We start from the raw sequence: 16,475 nt of genomic DNA on the forward strand, positions 1-16,475 counted from the left end.
GATTTACAATCGAATAAATAAGTACATCTGTAAATTGCTATGTCCTTGACACAGTCCATTTTTTCCCATTAAATTGGTAGGTACATCACTAGATCGGACGTTCACCACTAACTGTCAAAGCTCGTTTACCAACGAGTCATGTTTTATCAGTGATATCAGCGATCTAGTAGTAGTATTTTCAATGTCTAAGGTCGCCATCAGTTCGTTCATCTCATTCTTATTAGTTCTTATTTCATTCGTTCATGTCATGTCACTTTCGTAATTTACCTACCTCCCCTTCTCACTTCTTCCTTCGCCTCCTCCGATTCCTTAGTCCACGACGAAAGTTTAGGTTCAAAGTCTGGGTTCGAAATTATTTAAATTTTTGTATCTTATATCATTAATTGTTCAAAAACATGGCGAATTCCAAGATTTTAGGTGCTTTGAAGCTCTTAAAGAGTAGCAAAGATGTACATTTCCTCACTGGTGAGTTTATATTTTAACTTTCAAAGTAGAGCTATCTACCTTCTAAATTTTTGAACTGTTTTTATGCCATCATTATAGTTTATAATCAAGCTTACTTACAATTCTTTTCAAATATATACTTAGATATTTGCCATAAATTATTTTTAAAGGTTTACACAGCAGAACTTATGCGGCGGCTGCGGCAACCAATGTTCACACGAAATGCAAGATAGTCAATGGCGTTTACGTTGTCACCTTAGATAGTCCTAATACTAAGGTAATTCCTCAAAGTATTAAATAAATACAACAACAACAACTGTAGAACAACTAGAAGACTATTTAACCTTTGCACATGTCAAAAAGTTATGGAGTGTAATACCTATCTACTATTAAATGTTCAGGGTAATTTGTATTAATTTCAGGTCAATTCCCTAAATACTGCAGTAATGGATGAAGTGAAAAATATTATAAGTGAAGTTGAATCTAATCCTTCTATTGAAGCAGCCGTTTTGATATCTGGTAAACCTGGATGCTTCATAGCTGGAGCAGATATCTCCATGCTAGAAAGTTGTAAAACAAAGGAAGAAATAGTTACACTATCAAAAAATGGTGAGTTTATACTTTGAGCACACCTTAAATGTCTCAATTTTTTTGACTAATATTAACTAACTGTGCCCCTGAACTTCAATCTGGCAATTGTTTGTGTTGAGAAAATTTTTCGAATGCTTGGAACTGCCTCACTGGACAGGCTGTCCAGTGAGATTAGACAACACAGTTTAAGCAAACTGTAGCTTTATTATATGAAATAGTGCAGGTTTATATTTTTCATTTTAAATAATTTGCCTTTAGGACATGAAATATTCAAACGAATGGAAAACTCCCGTAAACCTTATGTAGCAGCAATTCAAGGTAGTTGTCTTGGTGGCGGTCTCGAGACTGCACTCGCTTGCCGCTACCGTATAGCTGTTAAGGACACAAAGACTGGTTTTGGTTTACCTGAAGTAATGTTGGGACTTCTACCAGGAGGAGGTGGTACACAAAGGTGAATTATTTATTATTGTAACGCAGCCCTGCCTTACAATAATATTTCTAATCAATAACAGATAATTTTAACATAAAATATGTTTTAGACTGCCTGCACTTACATCAGTACCTACAACTTTGGACCTAGCCCTAACTGGCAAAACAGTGAAAGCTGACAAGGCAAAAAAATTGGGAGTTATCGATCTGCTTGTTTCCCCACTTGGACCTGGTAACTATTATAGTTTTGATTATATTATCAACTTAATATACAATAACTAGCTTAAACCTGCGGCTTCGCCCGCGTTAATTTTCTGGGATGAAAGGCACCCTATGTCCTTCATACTTCAAACTACATGTATGCAAAATTTCAAAAAGATAAGTTGAGTAGATAAGAGTGTGAAGAGGTAACAAACAAACTTGCTTTCACATTTATAATATTAGTTAGTATAAGAATTTGGATTTTATATTTTATTCATCATATTACAGGAAATGGTCTACCTGAAGAGAACACTGCCAAATACTTAGAAAATGTTGCGATACAAATAGCCAAAGATATAGCATCTGGAAAAATGAAAGTAGATAGATCAAAAAAAAGTTTAGTAGAAAAAGTCACAGCTGCTGTAATGCAGTGGGAATTTGTTAAAAATATCATATTTAATAAGGCCAAAGAACAGGTTATGAAGGCCTCTCGTGGACTTTATCCTGCACCGCTCAAGGTGAGTTTGAATTTGAAAAAAAATTTTAAGTATAGTAAACAATTAAATTCCTATTTAAAAAAATATTACTCAATTCAATACACATTATATAATACATTTGGTTCAACAAACTATAAAAAAAAATGTTTTTATCAGTTGTTGACTTTGAACTGATTTTACTGGTACAAATAAATTAGCAGTACCTTACTGCACTACAACAGACTTCAAATATGAAGCACTACTGAAGCAAAACAGTGTACACATCTGACATGCCTATAAAATACACTGCTGTTGAAATGTGTAATAGTGTCATCATTCATATAAAGGTGTACAGCTTCCAGTGTTCCCATCTGGGAAAACCCCTTCGCCCATAGAAGAATTAGGAGAAAACTACACAAATGGGGTATAGAAGATTAAGTTGTAAATAATGATAATTATAACTTCAGATATTGGAAGTGGTGCGAGTTGGTGTGGACAAGGGCCCGGCCGCCGGCTACGAAGCTGAAGCCCAGGCGTTCGGCGAATTGGCTATGACACCACAAAGCAAAGGTCTTTTTGGACTCTTCAGAGGACAAACGGAGTGTAAGAAAAACAGATTTGGAAAGTCTCAGGTTGATGTAAAAACGGTATGTAAAAATGAAACTATTACTTAATAAGTCATGAAACAATCAATATATACATATAGTATATAAAATGCTCACTGACAAAGAACCGAAACTACTAAGTATAAATAATTGGGGAGCACTAAAGCAGAATTTCTCGAAATTCCGACGGGAAGTGGAATGATGTATTTTCACGCGCTACTATATTTATAAATAATTTAATGCAGTCCAAATATGTGTGCAGATGTAATAATTTTGAATAAATAAATATTATAAAGTTACCTATACCAGCCATGGCTTCTCACTGTTTATTATTTTGTCAGATTGGTGTTTTGGGTGCTGGTCTGATGGGCGCCGGCATCGTCCAAGTTTCTATCGACAAAGGTTATAAAGTAGTCATGAAAGACGCCACAAATCCGGGTCTGTACCGAGGGGTGGGACAAATACAAACTGGCTTGACAAATGCCGTCAAGAGGAAGAGGATTTCTGCGTGAGTTGATTTATATTATAATTTATACCTATTGTTCATAAAGAAAATCACAGTTGTGTGTGTATTTTGTTGTATATTTTTTAATTATGATATGCTTGACCTTTTCTTTTTTACAATATTTGTCATTGACAGAATGAGATAAAAAATATTTTTAAAAACGTAAGAGGAGAAAAAAAAAGTCAAAATTACAAATACCTAAAAATTAATATTTTATTTCGTAAAAATACAATTAGAAATGAATCTAATTTCTAAATATCTTATCTTATAAATTATTAAAACATCTTTTACAGTTTACAGAAGGATAAGTATCTGTCAAACTTACTGCCAACTTTGGAGTACTCCAAGTTTAAGGATGTGGATTGCGTCATCGAAGCAGTATTCGAAGACATTAACATCAAGCACAAGGTGATCAAGGAATTGGAGGCAGTCGTGCCAAAACACTGTGTAATCGCAACCAACACTAGTGCTATCCCAATCACTAAGATCGCAGCTGGCAGTAGCAGACCTGACAAAGTTATTGGTGAGAATTTCGTTGTAATTTAATATCTTCTGATATTTCTTTGACCAGATCAGTGCTCTATCTCTCTCTCTCATCTCCGCATGTTCATCATTAGTTGGTAATGCCCTAACGGCCTTAACCATCATGTGGCAGGTATGCACTACTTCTCGCCCGTGGACAAGATGCAGCTGCTGGAGATCATCCGACACCCCGGCACCAGCGACGACACGGCCGCCGCTGCCGTCGCCGTCGGCCTGCGACAGGGCAAGGTACTCCTACTGACATTATTAATGCGAATGTTTGTATGTTTGTGAAAATAGGATATTTTACCTAGTTAGAGGAAACGAAAAACGAGAAATGTGTTTTTGAAATACACAAAAAGAAACTCCAAAATAATTGGCAAATGTTCCATTGCAGATTAAAGAAATACTGTGTGTACCCATGTTTTGTCTATGAAAATGACATCACAAATCGTGCTCATCTTCAACTACATATGTACATCTTTTATAAATGCATTGCATACAAAAATTCAAACAAATCTATCTCGTTTTCAACTTAATCTATAGATTAAATCCATACATCCATATACCGATATTATAAAGATAAAAGATTTTTTTTTTAATTAATAAACTCAAAAACGAACTAAATTAAGGTTTCAACCGAGCGAAACCGGGAGCCGCTTGTTCTTTACTACTACATAATTTAATATATATTTATTTGTATTATTGCTAATGAATAGTCGTGTCCGTTAGGTGGTGATCACTGTTGGTGACGGCCCCGGGTTCTACACCACACGCATCCTCTCTACCATGCTCAGCGAGGCCATCCGGTAATCTCTATATTTCCTTATGTTTTTTGTAGTAGTGTTTTTTCGTACCTAGGTAACGACAATTTGTGATAATAAAATAAGATTGATATTTCTGTTATATACTACTACCTAGCTGTAATTCATTAAATAATTTAGCAGCGTTGGTGATAAATGATATTTATATAATCAGTGTCAATAGTTTAATGTTTTGAAATCTATTTACCGTGTAATTTAGTATTCCTACTAATATTATTGATGCGAAAGTTTGTGAGGATGTGTATTGTATATTTATGTTTGTTACTCTTTAACGCAAAACCTTACTCGACGTATTGTTATGAAATTTTGCACACGGGTAGAATATAACCTGGAATATCATACATACTTTTATCCCGAAATTCCCGCGGGAGCTAAGCCCCGAGGCACAACTTAGTAGTTAACTTAAACTATAAGATGTCATATATTCCAGGTTATTGCAAGAAGGCGTGGACCCGAAGGAGCTGGACAACATGACGAAGCAGTTCGGGTTCCCGGTGGGCGCGGCCACGCTGGCGGACGAGGTCGGCATCGACGTCGGCGCGCACATCGCCGTCGATCTCTCCAAGGTTCCGTGACTACTCTCTTAATTACTAACGTTCACCTATACTCTCTCATAACTGAAAGCTTGCCCAGTTTTTTCTCCAGCTGTTAACCATCGGAGCTCTGCAAGCACTACTATCATCTTTTACGGAACGATTAAATGCAGCGCAGTTAAATTTAGGAACCCGAAATGAATCGCATTGAAAATTAACTTGTATATATACAGGCATTTGGTGAGCGGATCAGTGGCGGCGACTTAAACATAATGCAAGACATGGTGAAAGCGGGCTTCATGGGCCGCAAGTCGGGCAAAGGAATTTACGTTTACGAGAAGGGCACCAAGAACAGAGATGTGAATCAAGAAGCCGTCCAAATGTTGAAAGAAAAATACTCCTTGGAGCCACGTGGCGCCAATACAGTGGAAGATCAACAATTGAGAATGGTGTCTAGGTAAATACAATTTTTATATTTATAAAAAATTAAAGTACATGTTACATATGTAAAATGTACTTTAAATTTAATATAACTTGCCACTATAATTAAGTTAACTAATACTAAATTTACACAACTTCGGTGGTGGCGTAATGGAAAAGACCGCCTGTGGATCGAAAGGTCCCAAGTTCGAAACCTACTCGTGCCACATGAGTTTTTATACCATGTATAGTAGTTTTCACCGACCACCACTTGCTTCCGGTGAAGGAAAACATCGTGAGGAAACCTGGTTGATTATTAACTTGTGTGTGAAATGGCAAAGGCAATGGCAAACCACTCCATTACTAATGCCAAGAAAGTTGTTATGTGTGTTTCATTCCACGTAGTGACCACGACCTCAGCCATGAGGAATACGACTATGAAGAAAGAACACTAAATACCCTAATTTAGTTTTACATAAGATAGATGCAAACCTTAGTTCTTCTTCTGTATGTCATGCTTTCACGCATCAACTTGGTTAAAGATCAGAATTAAAAAATAGGCTACTTTTTAAAATTCAATTGTCAAAGTTCAGAAATGGGGGTAAAAGTTGGTATTACAAACGTCCCAGATACATATGCTGCGGGTGGAGCTGCAGGAAACAGCTATACAATTTGATAGAAACACCTTTATGCTATTTCAAGAACACAAGTTTTAAACCTCAAAATTGAAGGACCCAGTAGATTATTTTTTATTTCTACTGCGATATATTTTTTTAATATTACCATGTACGCTATTAAAATAAGAATTTATTTATAATAATAATTCTTTTTTAAGGTTCGTGAATGAAGCTGTTTTATCTTTAGAAGAAAAGATTCTGCACAGTCCGCTGGAAGGTGACGTCGGTGCCGTGTTCGGACTCGGATTCCCGCCTTTCACTGGAGGCCCTTTCAGGTATTGTCATTATAATTTGACTTATTTTGTTAACTACAGTTAGTTTAATTAAAACTATATTCCTTACATATTACAAAACAAAATCCTCTGCCGCTTCTGTCTGTTCGCGATAAACTCAAAAACGACTGCACGAATTATCACGCAGTTTTCACCAATAGATCCTGTTTAGATGTGGTAGATGATCTTGAGGAAGGTTTAGGTGTATAATTTATTGTTTTTATCCGAGCGAAGCCGGGACGGACCGCTAGTGTAATATAAATTATACCTTAAATAGTCAGTCTTTATGTATATTTTTCTATATGTATGTTAATTTCGTTTTCAGATGGGTTGACCAGTATGGTGCTGATAAATTAGTAAACAAAATGGAAGAATACCAAGGCCTCTACGGCGCACCATTCAAACCTGCCCAGACACTTGTGGATATGGCGAAAGATCCCAGCAAGAAGTTTTATAATAACTAGGGTATATACCCTATTTCGCGTGCCAGCTCTTCACGATTTTTAATAAGTAAATTTTTATAAAAAAGTCACAGTGAAAATATATCTACAAAATGTATAATTAAAAATATTTTAGCATGTAAATATGCGTCATAAGTTTAAATGTGGTATCGACAAATGAAAACCGTTCATAAGTGAAGAGTTGATCACTATGATTATTTATTTAATTATTGATGGTTTCATTTGAAATAGATTATTTGAGATTTTGTGCTGTACTGTAAGAGTTTTTGAGTATCATTGTAATATAATAAAAGTATTTATTTTATAATCCACGTTTTTCATGTTATAAAGAAGGATGTGTATCACGTATTTATATATTTTTTAGAAATAACTAGTGGTTCGATCTAGCTTCGCTCGGGTAAAATCAAAATACATCTAAAATCTAAACCTTATTCAAGAATCTCTATCTATTGGTGAAAGCTGTACAAAAATCCGACAGGACGTTTTGATTATCTATCGCAAACTGGCAGACGTGGCAGAGGAGTTTCGTTTTGTAATATACTAGCGGCCTGTCCCAGCTTCGCTCGCGTAAAAACATAATATAAGACATACAAACTGGCAATCCCTATTTTACCCCCTTAGGGATGGAATAGGGAGTCTTACTGCGCATTTATGCCGCCAGAGTAAACAAAAGCATTGCCGCCTTTTGCTAAGTTGATGAAAACGTTTATTTTAGATCAAAAATTTCATGTCACTCGCTTCAAAAATGACGAAGTTTCATACAAACTGGCAATCCCTATTTCAACCCCTTAGGGATGGAATTTCGAAATATCCTTTCTTAGCGGACGTCTCCTAGTCACAATCTACCTACCTGCCAAATTTCATCTTCATGGGCTCAGTAGTTTTCGAGATTTCGTGATACGTGAATGAGTGAGTGTTTTTCGCTTTTATATATATATAGACAGATTTGTATATTTTTTGGGTGGAAGTGGATAATTGATTATGTTGAAGAAGTGGTGGTGAATATACATTTCCAATCCCACAAATAGTGCAATGTGATATCAATAGTATTCAATAATTATAAAAAGGTATTGTGTTTTACAATGGACTTCGAATTATTTAGCAAATGCGTCTTGTACTTTGTGTTCTCAGGGGTTGGTGCGGGTGTAGAATCCACGGACGAGTTGATGAAATGAAACTCGTGGAGTTCCAACAGTGCTATTTAATCTTCTTTTACAATAGTAATATGAACACCTCTCACACTATCCAATACAATTATTAGGAAGTAAGGATGTAAAATAGCGCATGCATCAGGGATAGCGTCGACGACAAAGCAGGCAACATGCGGACGGTGCAGCAGACATCATCGGTGTGTCACGAGACGGTGAAAGCGGCCGTCTGCGCGGAAGTGGACAAATTTCGACATCTTGCGTGCATGCTGTGCTAGGTCCGTTACATATCACGACACGACTGCAGATCTGCGGCACGACTCGTCGTACTGCGAGGTAAATTATATTATTATAAATAGCAAATATATATGTTGATATATAAATAAAGTATTTATATGTATAGATATTATATGTGGGCACGCCACACGGGTTTGAATTTCACTTTTCACCATCGAATCGATTCGAAGTGAGACGCAGCGAACCAATCACATTGCAGTGTGGTTGTCGTAGCGTCACAATGGCGCAATATACGAAGCGAACCAATGTTCGCTTCGTCTCGCTTCGAATCGACTCGATGGTGACATGTAAATAGCAAAGTCGCACTACGCACACTGAATTATCAATAATCCACTAAATCCTTCTTTTTTTTTTTAAATATCGCACCACGTTTGCGAAGAAGGTATTTTAGTCGTAATCTTCAATAATATTAAAAATTGGCGCTTTTTGACTCCATTGGCAATGTTTGCTAACCCTAGTTGTACCATTAGCGCCATCTGCCCTGAGCTTTGCGTAATATGCCCTATTTCTTAAATCTGTATTATTGTTGATCGGAAATGATCTTTCCTTTGCCTTTTAATCTAATTTTGACAGTTGACATTGTAATTTTATACGAAATATATTTTATATAAAATCAAATTAATCTGGCTGGTGGTAGTGTTGCGAACTATATATAATTTTAATCAAAAAGGCCATACTATCGATAGCTATTTTGGAGCAATGCTATTGGTAAATTACAATAATATCTATAGTATCGAATCGTGAAGACGAAGAGACTATGGCTAGTATAGTTTTGAAATATCGATAACTTATCGATAGTAGTAATTTTCTAAATCAGGTAAATTATTTGTAGCGGAGATACTTAAATTTCAACTTTACATCACAACATGATAAGAGATAAAGACTGCGGGTCGGCGGCGCCACGAGCAAGATGTCCATGTCCACCACGAGCAAGATGTCCATGTCCACGCCTGCGTCACACACACACCGCCGTGCCGTTGCTTCGGTGAGAGCGCACGAATATCGAAAGTCGATATATCTCGCGAAAAAATATCGCTGATTTATATCGATTTATTTCTGAAAAAACATCGATATTTTGATTTTTTTGCCCATCGCTACTAATTCTGAAGAGTTGCTATATCTTGTATTTTTTTTATTTAGTTAGTGGTTGTACGTGAGTGATAAGATATAATTACTGTAATTAGTTTCGAGGCATGCGCATAGTTTGATAGTTATACCTATTAAAGTGTACCTTCTGCCTGTCTATAAAAATATTACTTTGAGACCGAAGGAAAGCTTTACAGTATTATAGTTATCTTGTCTAATAATCTCGCATAACAAGTACGTACCTATGAAAAGTTATTATAAGACTGTATACCTACTTCTTACGTTTTGAAATGTGTTCTTCTTGTTACTGTTTGAATGGAATAAAAATATATGATTAATTTGTAATCGCTGTACTTTGCATGCATGTAAAGAAAAATTTACATTTTTATTGCAGGTAATAGCAGTTTGAGTGAATTCATTAGTTTTTTCATCAAATCAAACTAGTTCCCATGTGTCTAGTTAATTCTAATTCTATCAAAAACAAATTTCTGAAGCGTATAGTAGACCATATATTTTATCTCACATTTGTTTTTGTTTATGTACCTGGGTTCTCCTATTTTCATCTGGCTATTGTGCTGCCAACGTTTGTAGAAGCATGGAGTCTATCACATTATATTCACCTCTTTATTTCATATTTCCTTTTACTTAATGTTATAAGCAATATGATTTTTGGCATGTTTACTGAAACTAGCATAAAAGGCAGGTTTTTAAGTATTGTTGATATAAGAGATTGGACTTTGTGTAGTGTTTGTGAATGTCTATGTCCCCCTCGTTCCTGGCACTGCAATATTTGTAATATATGCATTTTAAAGAGAGATCACCATTGCACATTTTTCGCTTGTTGCATAGGATACTTTAACTTTAGATATTTTATATATTTTACTCTCTATACTTTTATTTGTAATACATACTCATTGTATTATAATGTGAAATATTTTGCACCATTTTTTGTATGGAACAATGGGATTGTTATTTTAAAATTTGTTTTTCCATTAATAAATATATTTTTTGGTTTTGGTTATGAAACTATGGGTGTGTTTTTGATTGTTCTTAATTTTCTAGTTGCTGCTATTACTGGGTTTTTATTTATTTTTCATTTGAACAATGTCCTCAAGGGGCGAGTAAGCCCAGAAATAAAACGTGGTGTAAAAGGTATGGTCAATAAAGGCTGGAAGTCGAATTTAATAGAGGTATTTGGTTCTAGATGGTATTTAACCTGGCTTGCAGCATTCATAAATAGTCCTTTGCCAGGCAATGGCTTGGAGTGGGTTGTTGATGATAAATTTGAATAATGTAAATATGAAACTAACCAAATAAATATAGAATAGTACCTAAATCTACAAACTACGAATTTAATTATGTATTTAATTTTTATGGCACAAGGTACTATTTATGAATCTTCAAACACTCCAGTTTAGCTACTGACTCCAAACATTCCACTTCAACTCCAAAGCAAACATAATAATATTTTAATATAAATTGTTCCACTTTAACAGCAAAAAATTTCAAAGGGTACAGTGAGCTACACAATAATATTCTAATATTATATATTTTATAATATATAATATTAGAATATTATTGTGTACTATTTTATATATAATATTAGAATATCGCAAAATGTCTTCTTAATCTTTTTGTGCCGGTGTTTTTATTTTTACGAGTATTTTCATCAGGTTTAGTCATTGCACTTAATTCAATTTATAGGATGAATTTTACGAAAGAAATTCAAATTTTAAAACAAACTGTATACATATATTTAAGAACTAGATGTTGCCCGGGGCTTTGCTCCTGTGGGAATTTTGAGATAAATATAGCCTATAGCAATCTTGGATAATGTATCTATTTTTAATGAATACATCTTGTTGTTCCTTGTATTTTAAAATTAATGTCAAGATGCAATTGCTGTTGACTGTACCAAAAATACTTTGGAGTACAAATGGAATCAATGTAGGCAAATAATTCTAACTTTTTTTCGCATTTGTATGGACTGAATCAATTTTGAGAACTATGGTTTTGAGTGTGGCATAACTCAACACTCCAATTGTAAAATTAAATTCTTTTGTGAAAATAAGTCATTACTACTACATGTACTATCACAGATAATTATAAATAACATTATTATTTTATACAAGCACACTATATGTGCAACATAAATGTGTTTTCAGAGTGTTTATTTATGCAGCATTTGTAATTTTAAAATAAAACTGTTCTATTGGATATTTTGTTTAATTTCGTCCATTTACATCTTTTTCAATATTGTTTTAGTTATTAGTCACAGTACCTAATGAAGTAAATATAACTTTAATTATATACATAGCTACATATGTCTATTGTCGTTCTGGAATGTTAGTGTTGGGCAATATTTGTGCTAAGTATCGGCTGCGTATTCTATTAGACTGCGTGAGAGCAGCATCCCGTCGGGCACTGTCATCAGATTCGGTCGGCTGACTGGCGTCAGTCTCTTCGCGTTCGGCATTCACTTCATTGTCCAATAGATTCGCAGATTCGTCAGTAATATTCGGTCTGAAATCAATCACAAAGTTAATATTTCGATAATTATTCATGTAAGCAATATTGTTTGTTATAGCATCTAATTACTTACAATTTAATTGAGTCTCTCATTTTGGGGGACATATTAAGAACACCGTTATTAGCAGAGTCCATAATATATATAAGTACAGCCGCTATCAGAGAAACTAGAACAAAAATAATTACTTAATGATGTATGAAGCTTGAAAAATATTGATATTCACATTTTGCTTCGAAAACTCAGTCAATACTTACTAAAGAGACATCCTAAAAAGAACATTTCCAACATCAAGTATCCATATTTATCCACAATAATTCCAGCCAATATTAGAACTGTCGCTAGGCCCAAATTTTGTACCGCTTGGCATCTGGAAGTGAAATTTAATTAAGAATTAGTTCATAATCTTCTAAATTTAAATTGTAGAAAACTTAATTACATTCATATTTTTTCTTTACTTCATACATACATTCCATATGCAGTTCCAAGCTGATTTTCAGGCACAATTAAGGCAACTAATGGCCATAAACCACTAGCCAATAGAGAATACGATATACCCAAGGCAATCTGAAACATAAAAAAATAACTGTAAAATTACTAATTTCTACATGTCTAAGAAAACAATTGGTACCTAAGAAAATAAATATTAAGTAACATAAGGAATGAATTTACACATCATGTAACAGACCAATCTACCGATTAAACAGGCTAGATCTAAATATATATTTTATTTTATTAGTACAATAATTTAATAACTCACCACACCAATATAGGGGTTATAAAAAGTGAACGCCAGTAGAAAATGTGCCCCTATAGTTGCAACAATGCTTATAATAACCCACATAACGTTTCTTCCGGTTTTGTCAATTAAAATACCAAAAAAGGGGCTTAGTGCTGCTGATAATAAATATACCATTGAATTAACGGTATTCGCGTCTTGGGGAACAAAATCAAATTTGCGCTCAAAAAATAACCTGTAAATATTAAAATGAATGTTATCAACTATACATTCCATATTTTAAATAATGCTTAATTCTCTAACAATCTTCTATTTTTTATTTATTTTCAAAAATAGATGTTACCTATGAAATTACTAGGTGTACCTAAGTATTTTTATCCTTACATATGATAAAACAAAGTCCTTTGCCGCGTCTGTCTGTCTGTTCACGATAAACCTAAAAAACTACTGCACGGATTTTCATGCGGTTTTCACCGATAGATAGTGTAATTCCTGAGGAAGGTAGATATATAATTTATTATATTTTTACCCCAGCGAAGTCGGGACGGGACGCTACTTTAAAATATATATATATATATAGTAGTATAATACACTAAGACAAAATATGCTTACTTTCCCAGCGCAATAAATGGAAATATAGCTAGATAATACACAACACATATAACGGAAACCAGCCAAAATACAGATTTGAAATGTAGAATATCTTTCAGGTGGAAGGGTTCCTCATTCGCTGATTCTTCTTGCCTTCCTAACATTTTCTCAGCTCTTTGATCCATCCAGCCCAAGATTAAACCACAAATCAGAGATAACAGACATGTGAATGCGGCTGGAATAAAATAACATGGTCAATTAATTAAGACAGGGAAAAAGTGTCCATACTAAAAGTTAACATTTGGTATCAGCCATTTTTTACTATATTTTGTCCCTAGAAAAAAAATCAACGAATTATGGTGCAGATGACAAAGATTTTTTAACAAGTATGTATCCTTGCAAATGTACAGTGTACAAATAAATCAAAATTTTAAAGTTTTACCAATACCAACCTATAAATAAAGCTACACCCAGCCTCTCATATCCGGCATAATAATTTGCTACCCATCTGTAAATAGGCTCCATGACCCAAAAATTAACAGTGCTGCCAAATCTTGAAAACGAAAGTTGAAGCCCAAACACCATGTTGAGTTCCTTGCCTTTGAACCAAAGGACCACATAATTGTTAACAGCTACTTGTAGAGATTCTCCTCCAATACTGAAATTAGTGAAATGTTATAAAGTTACAAAGCAAATTATCATTTACTCATTACATAATTGGCCTTCAGTAAATAAAGTTCAGATGTACTGACTACAAAGACAGATTCCCTTTCCAAAGAAAATTAAGATTTTTCAATATCTTACCCAAAAACGAAACGACCAAGAATCATCACCCAGAATGCATTGATGTAAACCCCAAATGCAAATATAATGGCTCCAATCAATACTATTGTCATATAAATAATAGTCCCCAGTCTTACTCCAAAGTATCTGGAAAGATTGTAGAAGAATTCTGTTAAAATATATCACATGTCACAAGGCAACATAAATGAGGAATGATTAAAATTAAGTTTTTCAAATTAGTGCAATTCAGGCTTTGTTTAAACATACAAATTAACAATACATTATGAACTTTGATTATCTCTATAAATATCAAAGTTCATGTGTGTTGTTCTAATTCTACTATCAGAACATCCAACTATCAAATATTTAGTCTAAATATAAGCAACCTCATATGATTTCTAATAAAAAAGTCTCCTCACCTATCAATCAAATATCCCCCAATGAAGCACAGTATGACATTGGGCCATGAATATATTGAGTATAATAAAGCAAACTGGGATGTGTTCAAATGTGAGTCAACTTTAAAGTTATCTGCTAGAGCTCCAGGTGTGTCATAACAAAAATAGGAACCTGAAACCAAAACATATTTGATTCTCATAAATATACTATATAATAAAAATATTACGTTTTTGTTTGATATATTTAGTTACTATTTTCAATTAAGTATGCCTAGTTTATATATTGGCAGATGAATCAACAAACTATTTAATTAGCCATGATTGTAATGTAGACAAAATATCTTAGTCTTTCTCTTGATAAGTTTTATTTCATTAAATTCTTTGTAAACACATGCTGTCTTTCAAACAGAATCAGATACATATCTAAAAAGTACCTATTAGAGCTAATGGCTAGTGTAAATAAGTACAAGACAGTAAGAAATGGTGTCACGAAATGTCAGAGGCCACGATTATCTTTGGGTCGCTGCGCCGTAGGTAGCTAGATGCCTACATCTATACCAATGATGAAAATGTTACCTATATCAATAGAATGTTTCAACTTACCAAAACAAAGGAAGCACATCAACAAAAGCGCTATAAAACGATGCACCTTATGAGCCGGGTGGCACCATGATGCTGGGGACACTCGGGTTGAAGAACTCCCACCAGATTCAGGATTCTCCATCGCCCTTTGAACAATAATGATGATTCTTATAAATATATTTGGATATCTACAAAACAACTTGGAAATCTAGTAACATTCTAGTTCTCACATGCTTAATTCATCCATTATTTTTAATCATGTTAAAGTTTACAGATTATGTTGCTACACTCCACTTATAAAAAGGTCTGTTTTTAGTAAATCCCAATGTATTACTCACTTGTATTATCTATATAAATTACTACAAAGAACTTGCTGTTGTAAACTAACGCAGTTATCGGATAATATACACCCGCAATATGTCACACACTCATCTCACACATGCATTGCAATAACAGTACATTATTTAAGATAAAGAGCAATATCAATTTTAACAACAACGCTCAAATTATTTTATTTGTTGATAAACGCAATGCACAAATGTTTTTCTTTCCGTCGATTTGACAATTTATCAATTTTTGACACTACTAAGTTGTCTCTTGTCTCACTCAGCTGTCAACTGAACTGTCAACCTTAATCACTCAGTTTGTCGATGGTTTGTGATGAGACCTTATATATATATATATAGCTATCTTTTTCTTCTGTTGCTCCTGTACATGAATAAGAAAGAGAGGTCGGGCAGATCAATGTCAAAAAAACTATTTCCAATAAATCGTTCAGTTTTTACAGTTCAACGTAAATGATACCCATGGAATTGTACTCCGTTGTACGTAGTACTTATTAAATCCATGGATATACCTACATGCTACATGTAACTATCTGTGATTGTGACGGTTACACTTAGGTTTAATCGGAATGTTAAAGATCCGATGTCTCTTTGGTGATGTCGTGCGTGTGTCATGAGGTATTATCTATATTTTTTTACTAATTTTGACTTCTAGCTAAAGATAGCAGTCTACAACAACTTAGGTAACCCGTGTAACCATTAGACAAGACCGGAAGCACCTAGATTTAGCTGAGATGATATCTTGCCTAAGAGAAGATAGGTCGGTTCGTGTAACCAACTGACAACGGCTATACATAGGTTTCGCAGCACGACAAGGCTTATTTATTAATTAGCTTCACCCTGCGGTTTATCATTAGTTGTAATCATTTTAGCGTTGTAATTATTTAAAAAAATATAATATTTAGGTACGTTTTTTATTTAAGCACAGTAGCGCCATCTACTTTATAATGTGCCGTTGACAATCAGACTGTTTGACCAAATTCCATGGGAATCGCGTACTTTCTAATATTAATAGGGTGG

The 16,475-nt window shown here is 34.3% G+C and overlaps 3 protein-coding genes across 4 annotated transcripts; 2 read left to right on the plus strand and 1 right to left on the minus strand.

The window, feature by feature from the left end:
* The first annotated feature begins 270 nt into the window (after positions 1-270).
* On the plus strand, positions 271-7,267 carry Mtpalpha (Mitochondrial trifunctional protein alpha subunit). The gene is made up of 15 exons (XM_053769697.2): positions 271-465; positions 615-721; positions 867-1,053; positions 1,294-1,486; positions 1,575-1,696; positions 1,954-2,183; positions 2,609-2,788; positions 3,088-3,254; positions 3,545-3,774; positions 3,907-4,022; positions 4,506-4,582; positions 5,028-5,163; positions 5,364-5,587; positions 6,386-6,502; positions 6,825-7,267. Exons 1-15 carry the CDS (start codon positions 396-398, stop codon positions 6,961-6,963), a joined length of 2,295 nt encoding a protein of 764 aa, XP_053625672.1. The 5' UTR covers positions 271-395; the 3' UTR covers positions 6,964-7,267.
* A 2,319-nt stretch (positions 7,268-9,586) lies between these two features.
* On the plus strand, positions 9,587-10,928 carry LOC128683782 (probable palmitoyltransferase ZDHHC24). The gene is made up of 2 exons (XM_053769734.2): positions 9,587-9,725; positions 9,886-10,928. Exon 2 carries the CDS (start codon positions 9,941-9,943, stop codon positions 10,781-10,783), a length of 843 nt encoding a protein of 280 aa, XP_053625709.1. The 5' UTR covers positions 9,587-9,725; positions 9,886-9,940; the 3' UTR covers positions 10,784-10,928.
* A 775-nt stretch (positions 10,929-11,703) lies between these two features.
* On the minus strand, positions 11,704-15,734 carry LOC128683772 (major facilitator superfamily domain-containing protein 1-like). Of its 2 annotated transcripts, none has more exons than XM_053769721.2 (11): positions 15,450-15,734; positions 15,133-15,257; positions 14,551-14,701; positions 14,153-14,278; positions 13,801-14,006; positions 13,370-13,583; positions 12,779-12,992; positions 12,488-12,585; positions 12,276-12,388; positions 12,094-12,187; positions 11,704-12,014 (listed from the first exon to the last, which is right to left on the minus strand). In XM_053769721.2, exons 2-11 carry the CDS (start codon positions 15,251-15,253, stop codon positions 11,819-11,821), a joined length of 1,533 nt encoding a protein of 510 aa, XP_053625696.1. In that variant the 5' UTR covers positions 15,254-15,257; positions 15,450-15,734; the 3' UTR covers positions 11,704-11,818. The 2 variants fall into 2 exon arrangements, with proteins under 2 accessions (XP_053625696.1, XP_053625686.1); XM_053769711.2 differs by having other exon boundaries at positions 15,342-15,481.
* Between the last annotated feature and the right edge of the window lie 741 nt (positions 15,735-16,475).

The sequence above is a fragment of the Plodia interpunctella genome, chromosome 1 (genome assembly GCF_027563975.2).
Source record: "Plodia interpunctella isolate USDA-ARS_2022_Savannah chromosome 1, ilPloInte3.2, whole genome shotgun sequence".
Taxonomy (NCBI): Eukaryota; Metazoa; Arthropoda; class Insecta; order Lepidoptera; family Pyralidae; genus Plodia; species Plodia interpunctella.